The sequence below is a fragment of the Pseudorasbora parva genome, chromosome 18 (assembly GCF_024679245.1).
Source record: "Pseudorasbora parva isolate DD20220531a chromosome 18, ASM2467924v1, whole genome shotgun sequence".
NCBI lineage: Eukaryota > Metazoa > Chordata > Actinopteri > Cypriniformes > Gobionidae > Pseudorasbora > Pseudorasbora parva.
Window position 1 is genome coordinate 16,058,000 of NC_090189.1, and position 26,995 is coordinate 16,084,994.

The following is a 26,995-nucleotide window of genomic DNA, read 5'->3' on the forward strand; positions in this document are numbered from 1 at the left end:
TTCCCCAGGCTCCTCTCCAACCTGGCTGCTCTCTTCCCAAACTGCTCTATAATGTATTCTTCCTGTCATAAGCAAGACAAAACATTAAATTATGCAGGCGGTGTTTGAGGTGGTGGATTACACTCTTCACACAGCCAAAACCCAGAAAGCTTTGCAAAATGCAACCAAAATATACGAGCAAGCGGCGCGACGTTTCCCCTAACGGTGAGCGTCGAGTCAAGACACACACCACAAAGGAAAAGACCCGAAATGTGAGAGCGAGTTAATGCTTACAAAAGTGAAAACATTTTTAAATGAATCCGTACTGTGAATTAGAGACACAATTATATTAAGGGTGAGCGGAGGGAGAATTACGACCATGAAACTCTGTCGCAGACGGCGGCGTTAATGTGAGCCTCCGTGTGGGTCTCTGTGGGTGTATTTGCTCTGCTGAGAGAAAATGAGACTCATCTTTAATGATGTTAAGGTAAGCAATGGAAAATCAATTCGGAATTGCTCAGTCCGAGAACCGCGCTTGGCTGTGAGATGTGAAGGAGAGGGAGAGAGACAGAGAGGATTTGAAATGAAAAGGGTATTGCTAAATAAAGGGAGACTGAGTCAGGTCAGGACTCTAAGCATCTATAATCCTTTAAATCTGAATGATTATCTTTCAAACAGGCCTGTGGGGAGCAGAACACACTGACAGAACAGAAACTGAGCTTTCCATGCCAAAGGAGGGGGGGGAAAGACAATATAGTAACAGCGGCGGCGGTGGCAGACACCCTCAGTAAAGCATACCTGCTCCAGATACCTGCCCAAAACATCCAATACTATTCCCCAGCTGACTGTTGCAATGGAGAGCTGCACAGGATAATGTGACATTGCTGAATACATAGCCTGCAATGCCTTGTGAAGTCGAAATGAAAACACCCATATAGCTACATTCAGGGTTATACAGGCTGTAAATACTGAGGGAAATAAGACCACTTGAAAAAGTTACTTGTTGAGATCAAGATGGTCTATAACACCAGCAAAAAGAGGTCCATCAGCTTTCCCATTTGTCTCAATGGCAGTTGCTCGGCACTGCTCAGACATCTTTGCTGATGGTCTCTCAGTTCTGCTCTCAGGTTTTTTTTAATAGATAATTTGAGCTGTATTGTAAATGGCATGTGAATATTATTTTTAAAAAAAATTCTGGAAAGAACGCATTAAACTCAAAAGTGACAGTAACAAAATTTCAAATGTTACAAACTTTAGATTAGAGATTCATTAAAGAGTCCTAAAAATTTTTTTTTTTTTAGGTTTTCACAAAACTATTAAGCAGCACAAAGGACTTTAACATAATAATAAAAAAAAAATATATTATAATAAATCTTATTAGATAATAAACAGTAATAGTAATAAAATTCAGCTTTGCCATTTTGTAAACAAATGTAAAATAAAAATAAAAAACATTCCACAATATTAACATTTTTACTGTATTTTTGATCAAAAAAAAAAAAAAAAAAAAAAAAAAAAAATATATATATATATATATATATATATATATATATATATATATATATATATATATATATGGAAAAAGGTGACAATGAAATTGAATTACTTTACAAGGAAATGTCGATTAATGTTGAAAAGAACAATCTGTTTTTTAAAGATTAGAGCAAATTTGATTTGGAAGACATTGATTTAATACTAAAGTGACAGTCAAATAATGACAGAAGTGTTTGTGTACAAACATGCACAGTTCTCTTCTCATTTTTTATTATGCAGGCAAATTGGCAAAAAACTACTAACCCGATTCCAAAAAAGTTGGGACACTGTACTAATTGTGGATAAAAAAGGAATGCAATAATTTACAAATCTCATAAACTTATATTTTATTCACAATATAATATAGATAACATATCAAATTTTGAAAGTGAGACATTTTGAAATGTCATGCCAAATATTGGCTCATTTTGGATTTCATGAGAGCTACACATTCCAAAAAAAAAAAAAATGGGACAAGTAGCAATATGAGGCCGGAGAAGTTAAATGCACAAATACAAAACAGCTGGAGGACCAATTTACAACTTTTTAGGTCAATTGGCAACATCATTGGGTATAAAAAGAGCCTCTCAGAGTGTCAGAGTCTCTCAGAAGTCGAGATGGGCAGAGGATCACCAATTCCCCCAATGCTGCGGCGAAAAATAGTGGAGCAATATCAGAAAGGAGTTTCTCAGAGAAAAACTGCAAAGAGTTTGAAGTTATCATATTCTACAATGCATAATAAAATACAAAAATTCAGATAATCTGGAGCAATATATATATAGAAGTACCAGGAGTACCAAGAAGTACCAAGTAAAATCCAGATTCACAGGCTTTAAGAAATATTTATGGCTGGTACTTTTCCCAGTTCATTGCTATTGGCAAGAAGATATGTACACAGCTCCTCAGATACAGATTATGTCGCATCCAATTCTGCCCCCGGGGACGCAGCCAAGAAACTGGAACCTTGCAGCATTCGTCCACAGATAATCGTAGGAATCGAGATGCCCAAAGCCAAGTTTGGAAGCGAACGACAAGAAGCTTGAGTGTGACTGCTCGGACAAAGTGCTGCCACCGAAGAAACTGTTTCACTGGAGGCACCGTTGACTTTAAATAAACCATATAAATCATCATTTCAGGCCTCGGACAGAGACAGAGTGTGTGTATACAGACAAAGGAAAGTAGAAAACAGTAAAGCATGACTAATGATTATGAATGTGTGGCATATGGAGAGCGTTGGAGTTGATGCCAGTGTTGTGTGTGGCCTTACAGGCAGCACATAGGCCCTGGCATATGTGATAGTAAACCCATTGTTTCTGATGCATCCATTAGAGTAGAAAGAAGAAAATCTCCAACAAACCAACCAAATGTGACATCCCGTCATGGCTGCCAAAGACCTTGAGGCCATGGATTAACTACGAAGCCCAGATACACATCTATAGTGCTTACAAAACCCTGTTGTATTGCTCTCTGGAGAGGCTCTAATACACAGTTGGCTTCTTCAGAGAATTTCAGTTATTTTATTTATTTTTTGAATTGTACATGTAAACACACAGCCATCTTGTATTCCTGAACGTGTGCCAAGCTCTGTGCCAACTATAAACTGCTGAAATGTCTGAGCATTCATCAGGAACAGAGTTCTTTCACATCCTGTGCTGGTTCTAAGTGGAAATCTGCTTCTTGTGATTACATGCATCGCTGGGAACGTCTTATTTGATTTGTTCATGCAATATTAAAAACATTCTGTTTGACAAGCAGTCAGGCTTATGCAATGTCAATGCTCCAGTTCTGTGTTCAATGTTTTCTGGAAATGACGAGGTGAGAGATTTTTCTTTTCTTTTTTTTCATTTTCATTTTTTTTCTTTTTTACTTGGCTTGATAAATTAAATACAGTGAAGATAAAGTTCCCCTGTGGTCAAAAACTGTATCCCTTAAAAATCCTCTTTGATCACAAAAAAGACATTTACATTTTTATTTAATTTTTTTCTGTGAAAAAAGTCTTAATGCCTTAGCATAGCTTAAATGTAACACTACAGCCTTGCTTCCTTTAGTGGTAACACTTCAGAATACTGTTCTGTCATTAATGAATAACTACATTGCATCACTTACAGGAATGTTACTGTAATGGAACTCACAACATGGGCTCAGGAATACTTCCAGAAAACATTGCCATTGAACACAATCCACTGTGCAGTTCGCCGTTGCCGGGCTATAACTCTATAGGTCAAAAAAGAAGCAATATCTCAACATGATCCAGAAGTGCAGGCGTTTTTGTCTGGGCCAAAGCTCATTTAAAATGGACTGTGGCAAAGTGGAAAACTTTTTTGTGGTCAGACAAAATAAAATGTAAAGTTCTTTTCGAAAAACTGGGATGCCATGTCACCAGACTAAAGAGGACAAGGACAACCCAAGTTGTTCTCAGCGCTCAGTTCAGAAGCCCTCATCTCTGATGGTATGGGGTTGCATGGCCAGCTTACACATCTGGAAAGGCACCATGGATGCTGAAAGGTATATCCAAGTTCTAGAACAACATATGCTCCCATCCAGACATCGTCTCTTTCAGGGAAGACCTTGCATTTTCCAACATGACTGCCAGACCACATGGTGCATCAATTACAACATCATGGCTGCGTAGAAGAAGGATCTGAGTACTGAAATGGCCAGACTGCATTCCAGATCTTTCACCCATAGAAAACATTTGGTGCATCATAAAGAGGAAGATGCAACAAAGAAGACCAAAGACAGTTGAGCAACTAGGAGCCTGTATTAGACAAGAATGGGACAACATTCCTATTCTTAAATTTGAGCAACTTGTCTCCTCAGTCCCCAGACGTTATCAAAAGAAGAGGGGATGCCACACAGTGGTAAACATGGCCTTGTTCCAACTTTTTTGAGATGTGTTGATGTAAAATTTTACATTTTCTCAGTTTAAACATTTAATATGTCACCTATGTTGTATACTGAATAAAATATTGACATTTGAAACTTCCACATCATGGCATTCTGTTTTTATTCACAATTCCAAACTTTTTTGGAATCGGGTTTGTAAACATTTTACTTTTTTATTTTATTTCAAAAGTTACATTAGAAAAAAAAAATATTTATAAATAATCTTCCTAATATATATGTTATGGTACAGAGGCTACGGAGACAAGATGGTCAATCACAACAGTTTATTTGAGCAACCAGGAGAGAATACTGAGTGTAGACTGAGTGCAGTGAAGAGAAGATGGGCTTTGGAGACTTGCGATTATCGATGGGGAGAACCATACAATGAAGGAGAGACGATGGTACGGACACACGGACGGACACGGACGGACACGGACGCACGGACGGACACGGACGGACACGGACGCACGGACGCACGGACGCACGCGCACGCGCACACGCACGCGCACACGCACACGCACACGCACACACACACGCACACACACACGCACACACACACACACGAGACGATGGAGATCTTGGGAGACTTGGAAGAAGGCGTTGGAGAATCGAACTTGAGTCGAAGGAGTCCTTTGGTGTAGCAGCAGGAGAATGTACCCAGTGCAAACGAGACCGGACAGTGACTGAAGGTGTGTGTGTGTCTTTTGTGCTGGTGTTGATTGTGGTGGTGATAGACTGCAGGTGCGGGTGATTAATACTCAGGTGAAGGTGTGTGTGGTGAAGCTGTGACGTGGGAGCCTGGCGTGTCTGTGACAATATAAAGTATTGCGCAAAAGTCTTAGGCACGTTACTATTTTTGCCCCTACAATGTTTTTAAGCCAGTTATTTATATCCTTTGCTGTAGTGTGTCAGTAAAAAATATCAGTTTACATTTCCAAACATTAATTTTGCCATTAATTGTAATAATCCAGTGAGATTTTATATGCACAAGTTTTGCTCCACACAGAGATCTGACCTCACCATCATCGATTCTGACAGTGATTACATGAAGAAACAGGAAAAAAACTGAGACAAACTCCAGAAAAACTGTCGCACCAAGATGCTTGAAGAAACCTACAAGCAAAACAGTACTGTGAATTGTTTTAGGCACTTGTGTAAAAATGCTCTAAATTGAGGATGCTTTCAAAAATAAAGTCATAAATACATTTTATCAAGTAACTTCTATTAACTACATCAAATTGATATTTGGTGTGGCTGCCCTTCGTATTTTAAATAGCTTTTGTCCCAGTACTCAGTCTCAGTTTTTTCAGTTTCAGTTCAAACATTAAAAAGACTGGTTCAAAATCATAATTCATTCGCTAAAATTACACTACTATTATACTGTTTGACCTTGAAAACACTAGAGAGAATGAGAGAGAGAGAGAGAGAGAGAGAGAGAGAGAGAGAGAGAGAGAGAGAGAGAGAGAGAGAGAGAGAGATTCTCCACTTCCACTTCCTCTTTTTTTCTTTTTCTTCATCCTCTAATTCCTGGTCCCAAAACACTCATGTATTCCTTCTCTGCTTTCCAAGCAGGCTCTCGTCTTCATCCCTGCTGTACTTTTCACGCCAAATTCAGAGTTGGAGCCTCCGAGAGAGTCAGTGGCAGCTTTGCCGGTCTTTGCTCGCCCATGGTCCTCATCCTCCCTTTCCTTTTTTCCCACTTCTCCATGTTCCAGCATTTGGAGAGCAGTGTGTGTGTCGGTGCCGAGATCTGGCTTGTGTCTTGTTGCTGAGTGGCGGTGGAGAGTTCTGTGAGAGATTTGGAGAACTGAATCTTCTTCACACAACAGTAACAGTGTTTCAGTGTCTGGATCCACACGTCCAGAGATGCCTCATCCAAAGTGTCCTCTCTCTACTATGGGGTTGGCAGGGACCAACAGATCTGATCCCTCTCCTACTGCTGGCAGCCGTCTGGGTGCAGCTGTGTGTGTGTGTGTGTGTGTGTGTGGATATTGTCCGTCTGTTGGCTTTGAGCTCAATCTCAAGCAGTCGGAGATCTGTGCTCTCCCCGTGAGCCTTCTGATCCTGCAGACACACAGTGTGTATGCGAGTCTGAGTATATGGCCACTTCAAGGGAACAAACGCAGATGACCGTGTCGATGAGCGATGCTTGTCAGTGCCACATGCGGGGAGTGCTTCAAACTGCGCAACGGCCGTATTTGTGAGACGTGACACTGAAAAAGTGCTCAAAAGCCCTTTTAGGCATCTTGACTGACATCGCGACTGCTAATCCTGAATCAAAGCCCTTTGTTAACATGTCTGTGAGGAGTCTAAACAGTTACTGTTTATAATCCTGGATTGCAGCTACAGCTCATTTTGCTGTTCTTCACTCGCTTGTATAGCGCTTTCATCCCTAGGGATTCGTAAGGGTATGCATTTTCTCTTTTCCCTTCCTCCATCCTCTTTCAAACTCCCTCTCTTCTGTTTTTCTTCATCGTCTTTGTCCTTCTCGGATCTCAATGCATCTTGTCTTGTGTCTGTCTTTCTCTGTTGGCGGTAGATGATGTAGCGCAGTGGGCTAGCTGTGATCTTAATGCAGAATGCTGGACGTCAATCCCTCTTGCAGTCGCCGAACAGCAGGTGAGGACCATCTCACCCTCCAGCTCTCGCTGTGCCCTTCTTACCCTCCCTCTGTTGTTGCCTTCCAAGTGCCTTCTCTAATCTATCTCCTGTTTACCCATCAGCCCACTCATACAGTGACCTTTTAAAGAGACAGTTCACCCACAAAATGAAAATTCTGTCATCGTTTACTCACCCAAATGTTGATCCCTTGCCCACCATCCCTTGCCCACTCCTTGCCCGATGACATCCCTTGCCCACCATATCACTGCCCACATAGAAATAAAGACAATTTAGTTCAGTTGGACAACGGACACTACAGTAATAAATGAAAAGTGTCTGCTCTGATCCATATACAGCATGAGCTGCAGAATCGCAGTGTGGTGCAGCGGAATGTCCGATTTCACAAGACAAGAATAAGGAGATGACTGACAAGATGATGGTGTGATATTTTCCATGCAAAAGATCCTGTGCGTCATTGACAAATATCTTATCTTGTAAAATGTAAGCTCATCACCGCCACTCCCTTGTACATAGAGTGTGCGCGCGAGGGAATTTGAAAGTAGCAGTGATAAGCGAGTGCAAGGTCTGTCAGTGCGAGTTAGTGGATGTGAGGCCCCATGCCCAGTCATGGGTTTGCAGAGTATGGCTGGCATATTTGTAACCCCTCCTGTTCAAACCGCCCGCTCCAAGTGGGACTTGAACCTGGGTCTGCTGGTATGAGAGTCAGACGCTCTAACAAGGAGTCTAAAGGCTGCAACCTCTAGTGTCAGTCACTAGAGCGTCTTTTGAGGTCAGAAGAGTGAGGTTTACTTGCACAGCAACTACTAGCTGGCTTTCGTTACACTCACCCCCCTAAACCTCACTTCCATACGGGTCACGGCACCAATGTAACCCCTCCTGTTTGAACCACACCGCTCCAAGCGGGACTCGAACCCCGGTCTGCCGACATGAGAGTCAGATGCTCTAACAAGGAGGCTAAAGACTGCAACTTCTAGCGTCTTCTCCCCCGGACAGCATGCCAAATACGCATAAACTTTACTCTATTTAATTTGATTTAAGTGTGAACTCGTGAAACATTTTTAGGCTGGTCCACTTTGATGGTCTCACAGTGTGAATTCCAGTGCAATGCTTTAATGGTGCAAGAGGTCAGGTATAGGCTAGCTAAACATAACTGTCAACTGTTTTACGATAGAAATGTTGCTATTTTGATTTTGAAATGAATAGGACTATAATTTGTGATTCTGATTCATGTTTGAATGTGACGATGCAAGAAATATTTCCCTGAAACACCTTTAAATCCTGGGACACAGTCAATTTGTGATACTTTCGAAACATTTTACGATGCCCACTAAATCAAGAGGCCCTTTGAGGTCGCAGACTTCGCACAGCCCCTTTTCGAACAGCCTGATTCCGATACCCTGCATATCCTGATATGATTCTCCCTGATACCCGCAAATTATACCTCTGACCACTGATGTTATGGGTAATACTAGTTTTGTCACAAGTATATTTTATTCATTATACCGAATTGTGTGATAGTAGGGTTATTATTAGAATTTGGATTAGGAATATTAGATCAATACAGCACCTACTTGGGTCACATTCTGTGGGTCACAGAAATCGACACAACACCAGCGTTTAAATTTCCTCACCATGACATCCCTAGTTTACGCAGCTCTTTTTGATTTTGTCAAGAACAAATATTGGAAATGGTCTTTACATATAGTTCACGTGTTGTGTGGACTATTTTATTGTGTGTTTGCATACTTTTTTATGACCTTGACAATACTTTAATCATAATATGTTTTGTGAAAATTCTTCTAAAGTTTCTTCTTTCGAGTTCCACTGAAGAAAAAGTCATTTAAGGTACGAGTAAACGGAAGTCTCATTTTTGGGTGAACTACCCCTTTAACTCTTCCTCATAGAATTTTCATCCACTTCTTTCATCCTCTCATCCTCTTCCCCTTAAATCTCTGTAATGTCACCCTTTTCCCCTTCATTCTCCCTCACCTTCCATCTTTCTCCGCCCATCGCTCCGTTCCACTACTTAAATCTCTCTTTTGGCAGATCTCTATCGTCATCACGCTGCTAATAATTCCCTCCTCTCGCTTTTCTTTTTTCCTCTCAGTCTGTCTGTCTATCTTCCTTTCTCAGTGGTAGTAGGATCAGAAGCTTTAGCCGTGTGATCTGTATTGATCAGCGAGCAGTGGGGTTATACTGCTCTAGCTGAGTGTTGCTCTGCTCTACCCTGCCCTCCTGCTCTCTTCCAGCCCATTTCCATCGCCATGACAACAGGTGGTGGCCAGTGAAGCACTTCCTGTGGCGGCCTAATGAAAATATTTTTATTTAATTTTTTGAATATATAAAAACACATGATTTTAGTTCTGGGCTTTTCTTAAAGGTGTCATGAACTGGTTTTTAAAAAGAAAAAAATAATAGTTTGTGTGGTTTTTACATTCAAGATCATCATAACTAATAAGTAATAGGCAATTTTCTACACTGGTTTTGACTCTCTCTCCTGAATGCTGGGTTTTGATGGGCGTGCCACACTGGAGACTTGGAAGTAAACGCCCATGGCTAGGATTGGATAAGATTTGCATATTTAATGAGCTTTATATGTCGAGGGAGAGGAGAGATTGAAAGAGACGCGGGAAGCAGAATGATTTTCTTGATCACAGGTAAATGTGGTAAAGGTAAATGTGGTAAAGGTAAAGGATTCAGGTAAATGTCTTTATCAAACAAACTCATTGATTTATTTGTCATCCATCGGCAATTGATTGGACAATTATTTTTATATTACACATAGCCCGCTAGATCGGTCGATATAAGCCACCCTTCAAAAGTCGAGACTCGAGAGACAACAACACAGTTTAAGAACGGAATATTATAAGATTCATTGGCCTGCCAGGCTTTGCGAGTCCAGCGTGCTAAAGGTATGCTCTGTTAGACACGTACACATAAGCAAAACGATCCATAACAATGCAATACTATTTACTCACATAAGTGTGTTGCACCATTCCTGTCGGATTTAAATCCAGCAGCGACTGGAGATTTGTTTACAAACGATCCCGCAGTGAAATGAAGTGAATAAATGAAGTCTTCCCCATGTGAGCTGGAACTTCATTAAAAATAAAATTCAACCACTCATATTAGGATCTAGAAGAGGGCTATGCAGCGACTGTGTTCTTCTACAACCAGTAATAGCGCAAAATCTTGCTGTCTTCCTCGGCATGTTTACTGTTGTTGACCAGCTTGCACGAGCCCTCCATGAGTCGGTGTACGGGGCTACTGGATTAGACGTTCTGTAGAGGCGGTGTTTCGTCGCGCAGTGGCGTAAGTATGAAGCACAAGACCGTTTGCTGGGCCTGGTGTCTATAAAAGCTTTTCTATGACTAACAAGGAAGTTTTCAGCTCTGAAACTTACAGGATATTCTTATACTACCATGACCTTTTATATATTAAAAGCTCAAGGGAAAGTTGATTTCTCAATTCATCACCCCTTTAAAGGAACAGTTCATCCGGACAATTGAGTCGTTCTGTCTGATTTGTGAAAAGGATCAACTGGTTAATTACAGACTTCAACTCAGATGTCAAAAAAGTGAAACTCTTCATAGTTGGGTGATAATCACATACATAATTGTATTTTAAACTCAATAATCTATTTAGCAGGATCAATGACTCAGTAAGTGGAATAATCCAACTTCCAATTCTAGAATTAATTAGCCCAATTTGAGAATTGATCAGATTCATTAATTGGTCTGATTCGTTAACAAATTGTTCAGTCTGATTTGTGAACTATGCCAACTAATTTATTAAAAACGAACCCACTCAGAAAAATGATTTATTAATTGATCCGGTTCTTAAGTTCACTTGTGTTGTAAATAATCACTCATAAAGAACATAATAGCAGCTGTGTGGTAATAATTTTACCATTTTAAATATAGACCAACCTTCAATTGTAGGATGAATAAGTTCAACTTGAGAAAGAATCAGTCTGATAAATGAAAAAATTCTGAACCTGGTTCATTATAAAGGTTCGTTCAAAGTAAAATGATCCATTAATTAATCTGGTTCTCAACTTCAACTTACTGGTAACTGTTCTTGCGCAGACATCTCAATGCAGGGGATGTTGTCAGTGAATACAAAGATTTACGTTCTGTCTGTTACTCGCACAAATCTATCAAATACCTTCAAAAGACCTTAAATACAGCAGCCAAGTACATAATGGCAGAACAATAGCTTTAACACTAGTCATTTGCTATCATTTGCAGCCAAGATGATTACCACCCTCAGCAGTACGAGCAACTGAAACCTCACGGGCTCTGCAGCTCACGGGGCATTATCAAATACGTTTTCACAAAGTACCAGCGTAAAAGCCACCACAGTCCTCATAATTATTAAACAATTTTAAGTGCACAAATGTGTGATAATGTGTTGGATGCACACTCTCAGTGAACTCATCACAACTCAATTATGAATCGTTGACCGCACAGTGAACCGCCAACACTTGAGGTGTGTCTTCAAGGTGACACACCTGAACTCTGATCGGCCCACAGACCATCTTCAGTTATCACCCTAAAAAAACACTCATTGTCATTCTTTGTGCTCTTTGCTCACACACAATGCTAACAATACTAGTTGAGACAATTTCATGCTCCCAATTTTGCGGGAACATTTTGGGCATGACCCCTTCCTTTTCCAACATGACTGTGCACCAGTGCACAAAACAAGGTTCATAAAGACATGGGTGAGTGAGTTTGGCGGGGAGGAACTTGACTGGCCTGCACAGAGTCCTGACCTCAACCCGATAAAACACATTTGGGATGAATTAGAGCGGAGTCTGCGGGCCAAGCTTTCTCGTCCAGCATCAGTGTCTGACCTCACAAATGCACTTCTAGAAGAATGGTCAAAAAATGCCAGGAACACACTCCTAAACCTCGTGGAAAACCTTCCTAGAAGAGTTGAAGCTGTTAGAGCTGCAAAGAGTGGGCCAAATCCACATTAAACCCTACGGATTAAGAATGGGATGTCATTAAAGTTTGTGTGCAAGTAAAGATAGGCGTCCTTTTCTTAAAACTTTATGAAAATTTAAGAACGTTTTATGTAAGTGAGTGTAGAGCGACTGTACATTTAAATTTGTACATTGTACAGAAATGTAAGAAAGTTTAAGTTTAAGAAAGTGTTTTTTAGAAAAAAAGTGGATTAATACTGTATTAAAGGCATAGCTCACCCAAAAATGAAAGTTCTGTCATCATTCAGAGTTTCTTTCTTCTGCTGAACACAAAAGAAGATATTTTGAAGAATGTTTGTAACAAAGCAGATAGAGCAACCATTGACTACCGTAGAATTTTTTCCCCTACTATGGTAGTCAATGGTTGCTCTATCTGCTTTGTCCATGAGTGTGTATTTAGTATTTATTATTGATTAAAATTATAAAAAAAATTTAAAATCGATGTGCCATCTTTTCTCTTCTCTGATGTGTTCACTGGGGTGAGGATGGGATGACCTGTCACTCACGAGATCACAGCAATAACAAACCAATCAATTCCTGATGGACAAATCAAGTCCCGTCCTACTTTTTTTTTCTTCAAGAAACCATTTTACTTTTTTAGATTTATGTGACAAAAAGGAAGAAAATACTATCACAGCTATCATGCTGATTTTAAATGATTAGTTCACGCAATCATTTACTGACCCTCATGCCTTTCCAAACCTTCTTCTTTTATGTTCTACAGAACATATATGGCCATATTTATTAACAGCTTGCACCAACGTGAACTGACTTTTGCCTTTAAAAAAAACTACTGTCAGCATTTACCAAAATGGAAAAAGTGAAAATCGAAGTGAAAAATTAACGCTGAAAAGATTTGAGCAGGGTTCATTTTGCTGCTGACCTTATGGCATGTGCATTTGTCGGAGTGTCCTTAGGTTTCCAAACTAAAGTTTGCGCCATTATTTACCGCCCAAAAAACTTAAACCAGACTTTAATTTGCGCTGCTCTTGGTAGATTGTGGCCATGTCCAGGGGCGTGGGACTGGGGGGATAAAGGGTACTGAGTAACCAGGGCCCGAGGCAGGGGGGGGGCTTAGAAGTCAGTTTTCTATACATACACATACATGGTACGGGGGCCCAGCAAGATGGTTTGTACCCAGGGCCCAAAATTTGGTGCTACGCCCCTGTGAAACTGTGAAAACGGAGGCTTTTTAATACGATGACACATTTTCAGCCATGTGATGCAGTCATGTGACCAATTCAGCCAAGATGGTGAACGACATTGTACAGCAGTTGTTTTTTATGCTTTCTGTTTTGACAGCCTTGTTAAATATTAATGTCAGTTTGTACATACTGTTAAAAAACTCTCGACATTGCCTCAAAATTTCAAAGAGTAAATAAACGAGTAGCGGAAATGACGCAAGTCGAAGCATCTTGGATTTGCTCATGCGCAGTACGGGGATGCAAGCGTTTTCAGATGTTTCAGTGTAGATGAACATTTTTTGGAAAACGATTGAAAATGATAGTGTGGACGCGGAGCGTTTTTAGACGAAACTCCTTTTTTAAATTTATCCGGATTAGTGTAGACGTAGCCTCAGTAGGTCATTATGGAAATTATCCGTCTGCGTCTGTGGTCTTTAATTTGCGAGTCGTCAGTAGATCCCACGCAGAACTTTCCACTTCCATCTGTGCTTTTTTGGAATTGTGCTCTCATGCTAATCTGCCCGGTTTAGTGAATCTGGCCCATAGAGTTATATCGGTTTGTCATGACATGAGGGTGAGTAAATGATGACAATTTTAATTTTTGGGGGAACAACTTCTTTAGCATTTCTACATTAAATTACAATTGTAGTATTCAAATGATCAAACAGTGTTGCATTAAAAGCAGAGCTGTGAATGATGTAGCGAGGTGATTACACAGCCCTGGTTCTGCGTGATTCTGTTCGTATGCCAGAGAATCTCAGTGGTGTCCAGCCCTGTTAGCCAGCTCTGCTGTGGCTGTGTGTTTGGCCACAGGAAAGAAACAGAGCTGGCTAATTCTGAAACAGACCTGCAAGCTGGCCACTCTTCCTGACGGCATTCGTCAAACATGGGGCGGTAATGCCGGAGCTTTCCTTTTACATCTCTATCAATGCCTTTAAATCTTCGTTCTGGAATCATAGTCACAAACGCTTACGCAAACAAATACATTTACAATTACGTACAACTGATTCACAAAAACCCTTTTTATTAACATTAGGCCGATACAGTGGGTTTATTTATGTCCTTATGTACGTCTCTGAGACACATTGACCACATCAACCTCGTCCTGTCCCGCACTGTGGTTTTAGAGTCTTTACCAGTCTTCACAAAAGTGCATCACTTCAAAAGTACTGACAGATTTACCAACCATCCATCCGTGAGCGATTCCATTCAGCCTAGCAGGACAAATAATCCGAGCATGCACGCAGGCAGTCCAAGGACACCGCTGCTCCTGCTCTCCGAGTTTGATTTATCGGTTTTGCCGGCAGAGAGATGCGATCGGAGCGTATCTGTGCTGGACCGAGGGAGCCCGGTCTTAATCAACGGAGCCTCACAGATGTACAGAGATGATTAGGCAGTCCAACAACCTGCTGAGACTCAATGGTCAATGCTGGGCACGGATAGAAGATCTCTGTAAGTGTGCTAAGAGGAAGCGGAGATAGCAAGCCGGGCGCGTGCAACATCACATTTGAGGTGGATGTTTATTTTAGCAGATGATCCGAGATCAGCCTAGGGGGTTTCAGCATGTGAGCTGATGTGAACTGTGTTCCTTCTACTTTACAATGAGGTGGTGTGGCCTAGCGGTTAAAGACGTGGAATAACAACCAAAAGGCTGTAGGTTTGAACCCCACAAGGGCCAATCCAAGCAACATTGTGCCTGTGGCAAGGCACTTAACCCCATGTAACTCTTGTCTTTGCATCATAAGACCTGTTTCACACTGCAGCGAGTAAACAAAAATGTAAGATAATTTCAACAGTAGGATCATAAAGGAAATAAAGTGATTTCTAGGTTACTACATAAGAGTATCTTCTTTAAATTAAATTATATAATGTACATTTGGAGACATAATCATCATGAAATCTAATTTAACACCACATTTTCATCCAAAAACAGCCAAATCGCTCAGTGGAGCAATAAATACGACATATGTGACAATGTGCAATACACTACCTATGGTAGTAATAACAAACCTCAATTTTTTTCGCAAACACACTCTCACTCTGTAAAATAATCATTAATATGAATTCATCAATATGAAGTTTATTATGGAGCGAAAAGAGACTTTTGAACATAATACGTATTATTGTCTTTGGTTGGATGCTAACTATCCACACACATGATAAAATAAACATAAATGCATTTACAGTAATTTTTTATAAATTCATTGCACACATTTAATGAATACAATTTATATTAATAAATATTTTAAAAATGAGAAAAACAGGTATTCCTTCTTCCATTGCTTTTCATTGCTAAAAGACTTAAGCGAGTCATGTTGAACCAAGTCTTTACCTTTCTCATACAGAACCAGGGCTGGACTGGGGCTAAAATTCGGTTCTGGCAAACCCAGCCCATCCGGCCCATGAGTTCTCCCTTGAAAGTTTTTGCAGGGGTTGGGGCCTTACATTGGAGTAAATAAATAAAACTAGGACAAGGACATATAATGACAGATATTATCGAATTTGCTGCAAATGCAGATAAACTTAATATTGCTTTTTTGTCACACAGAAATGCCCTTGGCAGTAAAGCACTGATGATTTTGAGCTAGGATGCAGTAAAGTAAAGGTAGCCTACTGCTTTTAAATGCTGTCACTCTCGTGTCCTTCCAAACCTGTATGACTTCTGTGAAATGTTTTGAAGAATGTTGGCAACCAAGCCATTAGGCTTTGAATATTGTATGAACAAAAAAACACACTCAAATTGTTTTATTTAATGCTACACAGAAATAAATTCATTTAGGTTTGGAATGACATTAGGGTGAGTAAATGATCACATTTTTGGGTTGAACTACCACTTTAAAAACAGTCATATTTTTCAAGAGTTAAACAACATTTAAGTAAGACACTGATATCTATCTTTAATGAGGCTATCATTGAAATATAATGTAATTACTTAATAAAACATTACTTAATCAAAAAGTTCATACAACTTTTAAAGAGGAAAAAAAAAGCTTTGTCCTTAATTCATGGGATACAGATTTTAAAGCTGTTTTATAGACTGTAGATTAACTGTAGGCCAGTGTAGCGACTCAGGCGAATCAAACAGACAATCGCCAGTTACATTTAACAAATATGTTTTGAATGCTTTGTGCTTAGTAACAGACCTTCCCCCAACACAACAGAGAAAGATTCTCCGTTACCCTGGAAACCATCTGATAAGACGTTTTACGGCCCAAAAGAATTTGGCCACATGAAAAGTTTTATACACAGAGAGTTAAAGCTTGTAAAACACACGCTTTTGCTTCAAATTATAGACAAACCATCTATAAATGAACATGCACCCCAGGACATTATATGTAAACACATAACTGTCTTGTAAAATGTTTCTTCTGTATGGTATTGTGCATCTTTTTGTCTTTGTCTTAACAATTTACTAGTTCAGGTAACCTCATATATGTCATGTCTCCTATCAAATTAATGCTCACTTCACGACTTACACTTCCATGTATGTCACTTATTCAGAGAATGCAGTGTGTGTTTGTTGCATTAATTAGAGTATGAATGGGCAGAGACCCATTGATTCAAGCTTGAAACAAAGAGCCATAAAATCTCCAGAGGCATTTCCCGCTTGGAAATCCCAACAATCTCATTGGTTAAGTCTAACCCAGGAGGGCGGGACTACTCCCAGACCTTAAAAAGAGGTGCTCGGATGCCCTCCCTCTCTCTCTCTTCTCTCTCTGGCTGAACCAACACGCCATCGTGGCTGGCCCTTGAGCCAGGCCACCAATGCAGGCCCTCCAAGCAGGCCCCAACACTCTTCCACAATCCTCTTCCCCTCGTCTCTTCCTCCTCTTCCCTCCTCGCTTCGCTTTTGCATCGCATCAAATTCCTACCCCTGAGGGCATTTCTTCAGGGAGAACACAGAGCATCTCTAGAGCAACCAGCCGCTCCACCCCGACCTCGGAAAGAACCGCCGGACACGCAGGACATTTGAACTCGGAACACACGCACACACGCGAGAAGCCAAAACTAAAGCAAGTATTCTTATTTCCAAAATCAAACTGCTGTTAAGAGGGTGTGTTATTTTCCCGTTGGGACAAGTTAACTCCGTGAAGGTTGTATTTGATGAACTGAAGGAAGCTGTTTCCCCCCCCCCACACTCTCTTTTTCTCTCTCTCTCTCTCTCTTTTTATCTCTCTAATTTCAGTCTATTCATTATCTTCGTTTATGTACCATATTCTTTCGTTTACTATCTATATTTCTACTCTATTGATGCATATTTAGTGTGTACTTTCTGTGTGAATTGTAGTGTTTATTAAACTTCCAAAAGACATTTAATGAGTAGAATCTGTTATTCTTCCACATTCACGAAGTCAATGAAACTTACGATCTAATGTTACCTAACTGCTTATGCTACTATTTTAGTAAAGTAAACTGTATGACCATTTGAAATATTGATTTTCTCCTGATCAGTAAAGTTAATGTTTCTTATGCGCTCGTAAAGCAGTAATCCCTTATTGAGAATTGATTTGAAAGTCTATAACTAATTTGCAGGACAAACTTAGTAGGATGATTTCAAGCAATTCCGTAAAGGGTTACTTGTATTTAATTAAACATTTTTCCCTATCGGAAAATTTTAATACGTAATGAACGACTAGCAAATTATATTCATAAATTCATGAATATTGAATATTAAATCCCTTTTGAGTTAATTATTCCCCGAGACATTAAACTCATAGTCGTTGTTGTTACACCAGTTTCATTTAAATGTAAGAGATCATGGTAGTCACAGGGTAAAACTGTAGACTGTAAAAATCTTGCTCCTCATTATATGGCTATATGGTTTCTAAAATATATAAAACATAGCCTATATAATAAACTATTATATTTGTAAGTAAAAAAAAAAATGTAAACACCTGTAGAAAATACGAAAACAGCCTCTATAAAAGTGATTTATATTCTGCAATATTAATTTAAGTAATATAGCAACATTTTGAATAAATGTTTCTTCCAAAACACCATATTTCTTCGCTGTTAGCTGCAAGGTAAATTGTGGTTCTGCTAAAGTGAAACGTTTGTGTGTATTGCCGTTTTTCACTTTCGTCATGAATAGGCCTACATGCTCGCGGCTGTTTTCAGCTGATTCAACACAGAACCCGGTATATTCCCATATCATACGATTGTATAAAACAAATTCAGAGTCAAAGTGCCGTATAGAGCAGTATTTAAACGCAGCGCACGTTCGTCAGCGGCTGCGCTGTGCGGATATTCGCCTTTTGCAGTTCCATGCGCTCAAATAATAAATAAATAGAAAAAAGTGCCTAATATGGAGGGGAGGTCTCTCTCGCTGTTACTGCATGTTGTCAGTGGCAAAAAAACTAAACAAAAAAAACCTAACGGCCCCAAAGTGCGTCGGCCCACCGGGCGAATGCTCGGTATGCCAGATTACCAGTCCAGCCCTGCACAGAACAACCAGCCTGGTTTCAAAAGCGGCCACTTAGCCAAGACTGCCTTGCTCTCTGTGACTGAAGCTCTGAGACTGGCAGCAGTAGCTTCCAAAATCATCAATACTCATCTTGGTGGATCTGTCTGCTGCTTTTGACATGGTTATCCACCAGATCTTTCTGTCAAATGGGCATCTCAGGAACTGCACTCCAGTAGTTCACCTAGGTTCTTCAGCGTCTTAGAGGGTGAGGTGTCTGATTGCAACATCTAGCTACTGGGGTGCCTCAGGGCTCTGTGCTTGGACCCCTTTTCTTCTCCATCTGCATGATATCACTAGGATCTGTTATTCAGAAACATGGCTTTTCCTATAAATGCTATGCTGATGACACACACCTCTACCTCTCATTTCAGCCAGATGATCCGACAGCCATCTCAGACCGCCTGACAGACATTTCGGATTGGATGTAGGACCACTACCTTCAACTCAACCTTGCAAAGACAGAAATTATATCGGCTAACCCAACACTTCATCACAACTTCTCCATTCAGCTAGGTTTGTCATTTATAATTATTTCTAACACAGCCAGGGACCTCTGAGCTGTGATTGATAATCTGTTAAACTTCACAGACCACATTGCTAGGTCCTGCAGATTTAACTTATACAACATTAGGAATATCAGGCCCTTTTATCATGTTACACAACTCCTTGTCCAAGCTCTTGCACTATCCAGACTGGACTATTGTAGTGCTCTCTTGGCATGCAGCATGTACTGTCAAACCTCTGCAACTGATCCAGGATGCAGCAGTGCACAGTGTGAGTGATCTTTAATGAGCCGGGGAGAGAGCATGTCACACCTCTCCATCAATTTGCACAGGTTGCCAATAGCTGCTCACATCAAATCCAAGGCACTAATGTTTGCCTACAGAAGGACCACTGGCTCTGCATCCCTATACCTAAACTAATTTCTTCAGACTTGTGTGTTCTCCAGAAGCTTGCATTCTGCACCTCAACGGAACCTTGTGGCGCAATCCCAAAGAGGCACAAAATCACTTTTCCTTTACCCCGGACTTGGAATGACCTGCCTAACTTAACCTGAGCAGTCGAGTCTTTAGCCATTTCTTGAAAGCATCTTATTTATCAACAAACTCACTCACTCACTCACTCACTCACTCACTCACTCACTCACTCACTCACTCACTCACTCACTCACTCACTCACTCACTCACTCACTCACTCACTCACTCACTCACTCACTCACTCACTCACTCACTCACTCACTCACTCACTCACTCACTCACTCACTCACTCACTCACTCACTCCCTCACTCACTCACTCACTCACTCACTCACTCACTCACTCACTCACTCACTCACTCACTCACTCACTCACCCACTCACTCACTCACTCACTCAGGACTTGTTAGCACTCACTCACTCACTCACTCACTCACTCACTCACTCACTCACTCACTCACTCACTCACTCACTCACTCACTCACTCACTCACTCACTCACTCACTCACTCACTCACCCACCCACCCACCCACTCACTCACTCACTCACTCAGGACTTGTTAGCACTCACTCACTCACTCACTCACTCACTCACTCACTCACTCACTCACTCACCTCACTCACTCACTCACTCACTCACTCACTCACTCACTCACTCACTCACTCACTCAGTCACTCACTCACTCACTCACTCACTCACTCACTCACCCACCCACCCACTCACTCACTCACTCACTCACTCACTCACTCACTCACTCACTCACTCACTCACTCACTCACTCACTCACTCACTCACTCACTCACTCCTTGTTAGCACTCACTCACTCACACACTCACACACTCACTCACACACTCACTCACTCACTCACTCACTCACTCACTCACTCACTCACTCACTCACTCACTCACTCACTCACTCACGTCACTCAGGACTTGTTAGCACTCACTCACTCACTCACACACTCACACACTCACTCACTCACTCACTCACTCACTCACTCACTCACTCACTCACTCACTCACTCACTCACTCACTCACTCACTCACTCACTCACTCACTCACTCAGGACTTGTTAGCACTCACTCTCTCACTCACTCACTCACTCACTCACTCACTCACTCACTCACCTCACTCACCTCACTCACCTCACTCACCTCACTCACTCACTCACTCACTCACTCACTCACTCACTCACTCACTCAGGACTTGTTAGCACTCACTCACTCACTCACTCACTCACTCACTCACTCACTCACTCACTCACTCACTCACTCACTCACTCACTCACTCACTCACTCACTCACTCACTCACTCACTCACTCACTCACTCACTCACTCACTCAATTCAATTCAATTGAATTGTGCTTTATTGGCATGACATACATGGGTACGTATTGCCAAAGCATTTCACAAAGCAAAACAGAAACATACATCAAACATATTCACATTTATATTTATATATACACATAATATACAATACATATATTATTAATCAGGATGTGTTCACTCAGTACATCTCAATTTGTGGCATTCACTCACTCACTCAATAAACAATGGTGTCAGGACTTTTTATCTTGATGACACTGACACTTTCATTGACATCAGTACTTGCTTTTGAGGAATGAGCTATCCATTTTGAGCAAGTGACATGCTTTTGCAGGTTGTCAACTAGGTTTTGCAGTTTGTACTAATTGATTTGAGAGCTGCGTTCAATTGCAACTGTTGTGCAAATGTAAACAGTGACGTGAGAAATGCACCAAAGCGAATGAGAAAAACTAATATATAGGCTGTCAGTTTCAATAATGTTAATCAAATAATTGTGGTATCATGGGGAAAAAGTTGAATGTATATATATAGATAGTCGTAGATAGATAGATAGATAGATAGATAGATAGATAGATAGATAGATAGATAGATAGATAGATAGATAGATAGATAGATAGATAGATAGATAGATAGATAGATAGATAGATAGATAGATAGATAGATAGATAGATAGATAGATAGATAGATAGATAGATAGATAGATAGATAGATAGATATTTGTTTTTTACTTGGTGTGTGCCAATTTTTGTGTTACCAGGGATTGTAAGGTATGGTTGCTAGGTGATTTTGTTTCGGAACCTAAAGAAAAATTTTAATCGATTTTTTGACTATATTGACTTCAGACAGGAGTAGCTCAGTCATTTCTTGTCTGATTTTGAATGTTTTTTTTTTTCATGTGAAAATAACAAATAAAATAGAAAAATTGCTAATTATATATATATAATTTTTTAATTTTATTTGTTATTTTCAAATACATTTTTTTTATATATATATGCGCTACACACACACACACACACACACACACACACACACACACACACACACACACACACACACACACACACACACACACACACACACACACACACACACACACACACACACACACACACACACACACACACGCCTTGATACATGTACTGTGCTAGACTAACTGGGACTAGCATAAGCACTTGCATAATGTTGACTTATTGTTAATTTAATTGCTTCTGTTCTCATTTGTAAGTCACTTTTGTGAAAAAGATTCTGCTAAATGAATAAATGTAACTATATTGACCATTTTACTGTACTTTACTGAATTAATGATACTATGTAAAATATACACACTGACACTCTGATTTCCTTATCGTAAGTGAATGACTTCTGGTCTATTGTGAGGCAAATGTAGCAAAAAGTCAGCTGGATGATTTTGTCCTCACTAGCAGTCTATTTTAAAGCTTTCAATACAGGTAGCATTCGAAATCTATCAATCTTCTCAGCCGCTAACTGTTGTCTCTTTTATATATATAACAGATAAAGATGAAAGAAAGTACAAAAGGTAAAACATGCCTGAAATGAGCCGGGCTGCTTTTCAAACGTTTTTGAATATAAAGCAGCAATTCATGCCTGGGTCAAGTACTGATCTGACAGGGGGGATGAAAGTAATATTTCACTGTGTTGCATCACTGGATCAGTCCTTTCAGCTGTCAAAACCTGCACCAGCAAACACTAAATGCAACAATCAGTCTCTTTCAAGCTCTTACAGATAGCACAGTATGTTTGATGGGGAGTGAACTGAAAGATGAAATGCTGGGAGAAGTTGAGCCGAATGTCTGCTGCTGTAAGATTTGACATTCTAGACACCACTCTCCCATCAGGCGCTGCTGGATGTTTGTATTTGAAAGACAGAGAAAGACAATGTGCACTAAAGAGAAGGACAGAGCGCGTGTACTTACCGGTTCCCAGTTCGGTGTGCTCCAAGGAAGTGTGCTGGTTCTGATGGACCCATTCCCCATTGCATTTAAAGAAGATCTGGAGGGCGGGACGGGCACGGCAACGTAGTTTGATGGGGTTGCTCTTGACGATGTAAGCATCATCGGGCTCCTGCAGGAAGTGAGGCAACGTTCCAGACATCGCTGAGAGACCATCACGTGACCCTGCGACAAACATTCAGGAATTAGGCGTCAGCTAGGAGAAAAGTAAATAAATGCCTCGTAAAGAGGAAAAAACCCTTGAGATCTCGTTTTCAAAGAAACCTCAAGAACTTAACATAGCCTACATACATACAATTAAAAAAAAACATACTTTGCACAGCCTTCATACAGACAGAACAAAGACAAAATCTCTCCATCACACCAAAACCACCCCTAACTAAAGTCCCTGTTTCATTCAACATGAAGCAAAAACGTCTAACCCAGCAAATCCACTCAGATGACAGCTACCTATCTGCGAGTTCCTATAATCAGACACATCAGCCAGGGCTCCCTGACAGCAAGCTTACTCACTTCCTTAACTGGCCTGTCAATCACTTTCAAAAGCGCTCTCAGGTTGGATGACGTTTTCAAACGAGCACCATATGAGCTGGTGACACTGAGAGATAAAGTGAAAACTGCCCTAAAGCAGCTGAAGGGGCCTGCAGAGGATTTCAGCACCACGGACAGCGGAGAGCACATACTCGATAGCGTAAGCCTTTTCAGGACAAAGGACAGCTCCTCTGGGCTCTGTAGCTTCACATTATATTCAGATATTTGCTCTGTTACAAACCCTAATGAGCTGCTAATGGAGGCGACATTTTCGGTGACCACATGCATGCAAATGCAAAGGCTGCTTCAAATGGGGGGTAACTTAATTACGCTGCCTCCTAAAATACCTATTGTTCTTATTGTAACTGTCATAAAGCAGCAGCACATTTACAGGAATTCCACATTCACTGTAATAATCCCAGTGGAAATTTAAATTCAAAATGGTTTATGAGCATACAAATGCTGATAATAAACAAAGTAACATTCAATATTAAGAGGCTGCGCACACAGAACACAGTTTTACATTACTTTTACATTCTTTTCCTCGCACATGACACATAATTAAAAAAAGGAGCATAAAGGTGCTGTATGTAAGTTTTTGACTGTACTAAAGCATAAAAATAACAATATGGGACCCACTTTATATTAGGTGTCCTTAAGTACTATGCACTAACATTTGAATTAATCATTTGATACAATGCACTTATTGTGTACATACATGTTTTTACATTGTACTTACATTTAAAAAAATACCTGCATGTAATTACGTCTGTAATTAATTTCTGTTACATTTGTAATTACACTGTTGAAACTTCCCTTACACCTAACTCTACCCTTAAACTGACCCACACCACCACACCTGTCCCAAACTCTACCCGTATCCCACCTCAATATCAGCAAAAGTGCTTTACAGTACAATTTAAGCACAGTAAATACATTGTACATATTTTTTTTGATGTAAGTACATAGTACTTAAGCAACATGATTTGGCCTACCCAAATTGAAAAGCCTCCCATACACACACATATTAGGCGCTTTTTGATTTTTGATTTTTTCAAAAATATAAATTCATTTTTGAAAGTGTGTAACTCAGGCCCTGTGTGCTCTAGGACCCTGCAGACACTTTGGGCTTCTTCCAGCATGTATAATTAATTTAATGACACTGGAATATTGCATTTATATCACTGTATATGGTGGTGGAAGGGGGTGGTGGAATGGGGTAGCAGGGTCGGGGGAGGGGCAAAAAGGGGGAAAAAAGGGGGGCAATCCTTCAGACCCATTCGAGTAAATCTGGCATACAACATGACACAGACAAACTTATTTTTTCCACTATTTTCTGTAATTTAGTGGAAGCAGCCCAAACTGTCTGCAGGTTCCTAGAGCACACAGGACCTGAGTTACACACTTTCAAAAATGAATTTATGGGAAAAAAAATAAAAAAGCGCCTACTTTTTTGGGGTGTTATTACAGATTACACAACATATACTTAGATGTTCATGACTTTTAGCAGTGTTTTATGTAACTTCAAAGGGTTTCCTGTAAAATGACACCAACATTTTGAACCTGGACCACTGTATGTGTGAATGGGAAGCTTTTCAATTTGGGTAGGCCAAATCCAGGCGGAAATCCCAAAAAATGGCCCTGAGTGTAAGAGGCTAGAGGGCGCATGACTTTAAAACGTCAATATAGGTCGTAATAAGGTGCTTGAAAAACGACCTGTAGAGTCGTATTTTTTTTGGAGGACAGGTTGTACTTAAGGCCACCTAATATAATGTGAGGCCACAATATGTTTACAGATATTTAGGAAACATGCTAAGTTCACATAATTTTATCTTAAATACATTAGATAATGTACGGTTAAAGAGTAAGAAAAGCTGCATTATAGCTTCAGCTGCGAGGTTCCTCTGAATAGCGCATATATACGCATATGTACAGCAGGCTAATGAGAGCTCTTTAATCTGGGTCTTTATAAAAGGTGTTTATTGTGAGAACTGGTGAGAATGGTACATTTGGCATCGCTCGAGGATGAGGGCAAGAGCGCGTCTGCGAACAGCGGCAAGTTTGACGAGAGTGACAAAAGGCTGTAAAGAAAGCGTATGCGGAAAGCCCTTACATGGAGATGGTTTGGGCGTGTTTTATGCAAATGACTAACCTTGTGCACACAGCCGCTCATTAAGAATACTCCAAATGTACTAACATCAGAACAAGGATAGGAACACATTAGCGTACGAATGAACGTCCGGTGAATCAGGTGGAATTTTTTTGGGTGAGAAGTTCTCCTGTACAAATAAAAAAGAATCTATGCAATTCTTAGCGAATGAGACCTATTGATTCTACAATTACTACTGATTTCTCTCAACATGGGGGCAGGACAGTTGCCAGTCAATAAATGGGAAAACTAACTTGTTATCTATTTAAAAAAGTAACTCGGACATTTTATTGTAAATTCGAGAGTGATACATTAGGGCTGTCGAAATTAATAGTTTCTTCGATGCATCGCGATGCAGACGTGGACAGTTCGGTATTGGTTCAGTAATAGACCATAACCGTTATAATGTACTGATAATTTTCTGACATCATTTGACACACACGTGTTTTGCCGTCTTAGCATACAATGGCAGAGAGAGGCGAGACACGAGTGAGAGTGATTAAAAATGCTCCAACTACTTTAAAAGTCGACATCTTTGGACATTTCGGCTTGTATGAACCACCTGCATGACCTGGAGAACACACATGCTGTGTGTAAATCAAAGCTATCTGATTTATCAGAATTGATCAGATATCATTTACTCTTGGGCACTTAAATATATCTCCGCAAAACACACACACATATATATATATCTATATATATCTATATATATATATATCTATATATATATATATATATATAGATATATATATATATATATATATATATATATATATATGCAGATTTAATGGACTTCACGTCACCGAAAACAACAGATATGAGCTGCGTTTTATTGATCATCAGATCATTTTAAAATTAAAGGAGTGAGCGAGAACGGACAGAGCACTCGTAAGATAATTTAGTTTCTTTACTTTTAACGAAGATGATTGCATGTTGAGCACCTACAACTTTACTTTCGGTTTAATTTGCGGTAGTTTGTGCCTTTGATTAAAGAAACTGTATGTAAGAAATGTATTTCAATTAATCATAAAATGGCCCTGTTATGTCACTAGACATTAAGAAATCATGTTAATTTCAAATACTTATATCACTCAGCCCTCAACTGATGTTGATGATGTCATGTTGTGTTTTTGCCTGAAGCTCCTCCCTCCACCTATCTACCAATCACAAAGTCAGTAGTGTTTCTGCATCCGGGTTGCCAGATCTTCTCTAGTTACCACAGCTGCAGTTACAAACGTTCCTGCAGCCTATCTGGCAACCTCGAGTCAGGGGGAGGGGGGATACACCGCTCTACAGTCATTTGAAAGTAATTTCAGTACCAGTTTTGGCCACAATCTTACATACACTTCCTTTAATGAAGAGATGTTCGTCTGTGGTGATGCGTGC

General features: G+C 40.2%; 1 protein-coding gene and 1 long non-coding RNA gene across 2 annotated transcripts in view; both read right to left on the minus strand.

Annotated features, from left to right (window-relative positions):
- Nucleotides 1-26,995, minus strand: part of LOC137046659 (uncharacterized) — a 541,808-nt gene that overhangs the window by 219,704 nt on the left and 295,109 nt on the right. The gene's annotated exons all lie outside the window — the stretch shown is intronic.
- The window catches only part of unc5da (unc-5 netrin receptor Da), a 293,559-nt gene that overhangs the window by 91,320 nt on the left and 175,244 nt on the right, over nt 1-26,995 (minus strand). The window contains exon 2 of the mRNA XM_067423231.1: nt 22,894-23,094. Within this exon, the coding sequence (XP_067279332.1) occupies nt 22,894-23,094 (201 nt within the window). The remainder of the gene's footprint in view (nt 1-22,893; nt 23,095-26,995) is intronic.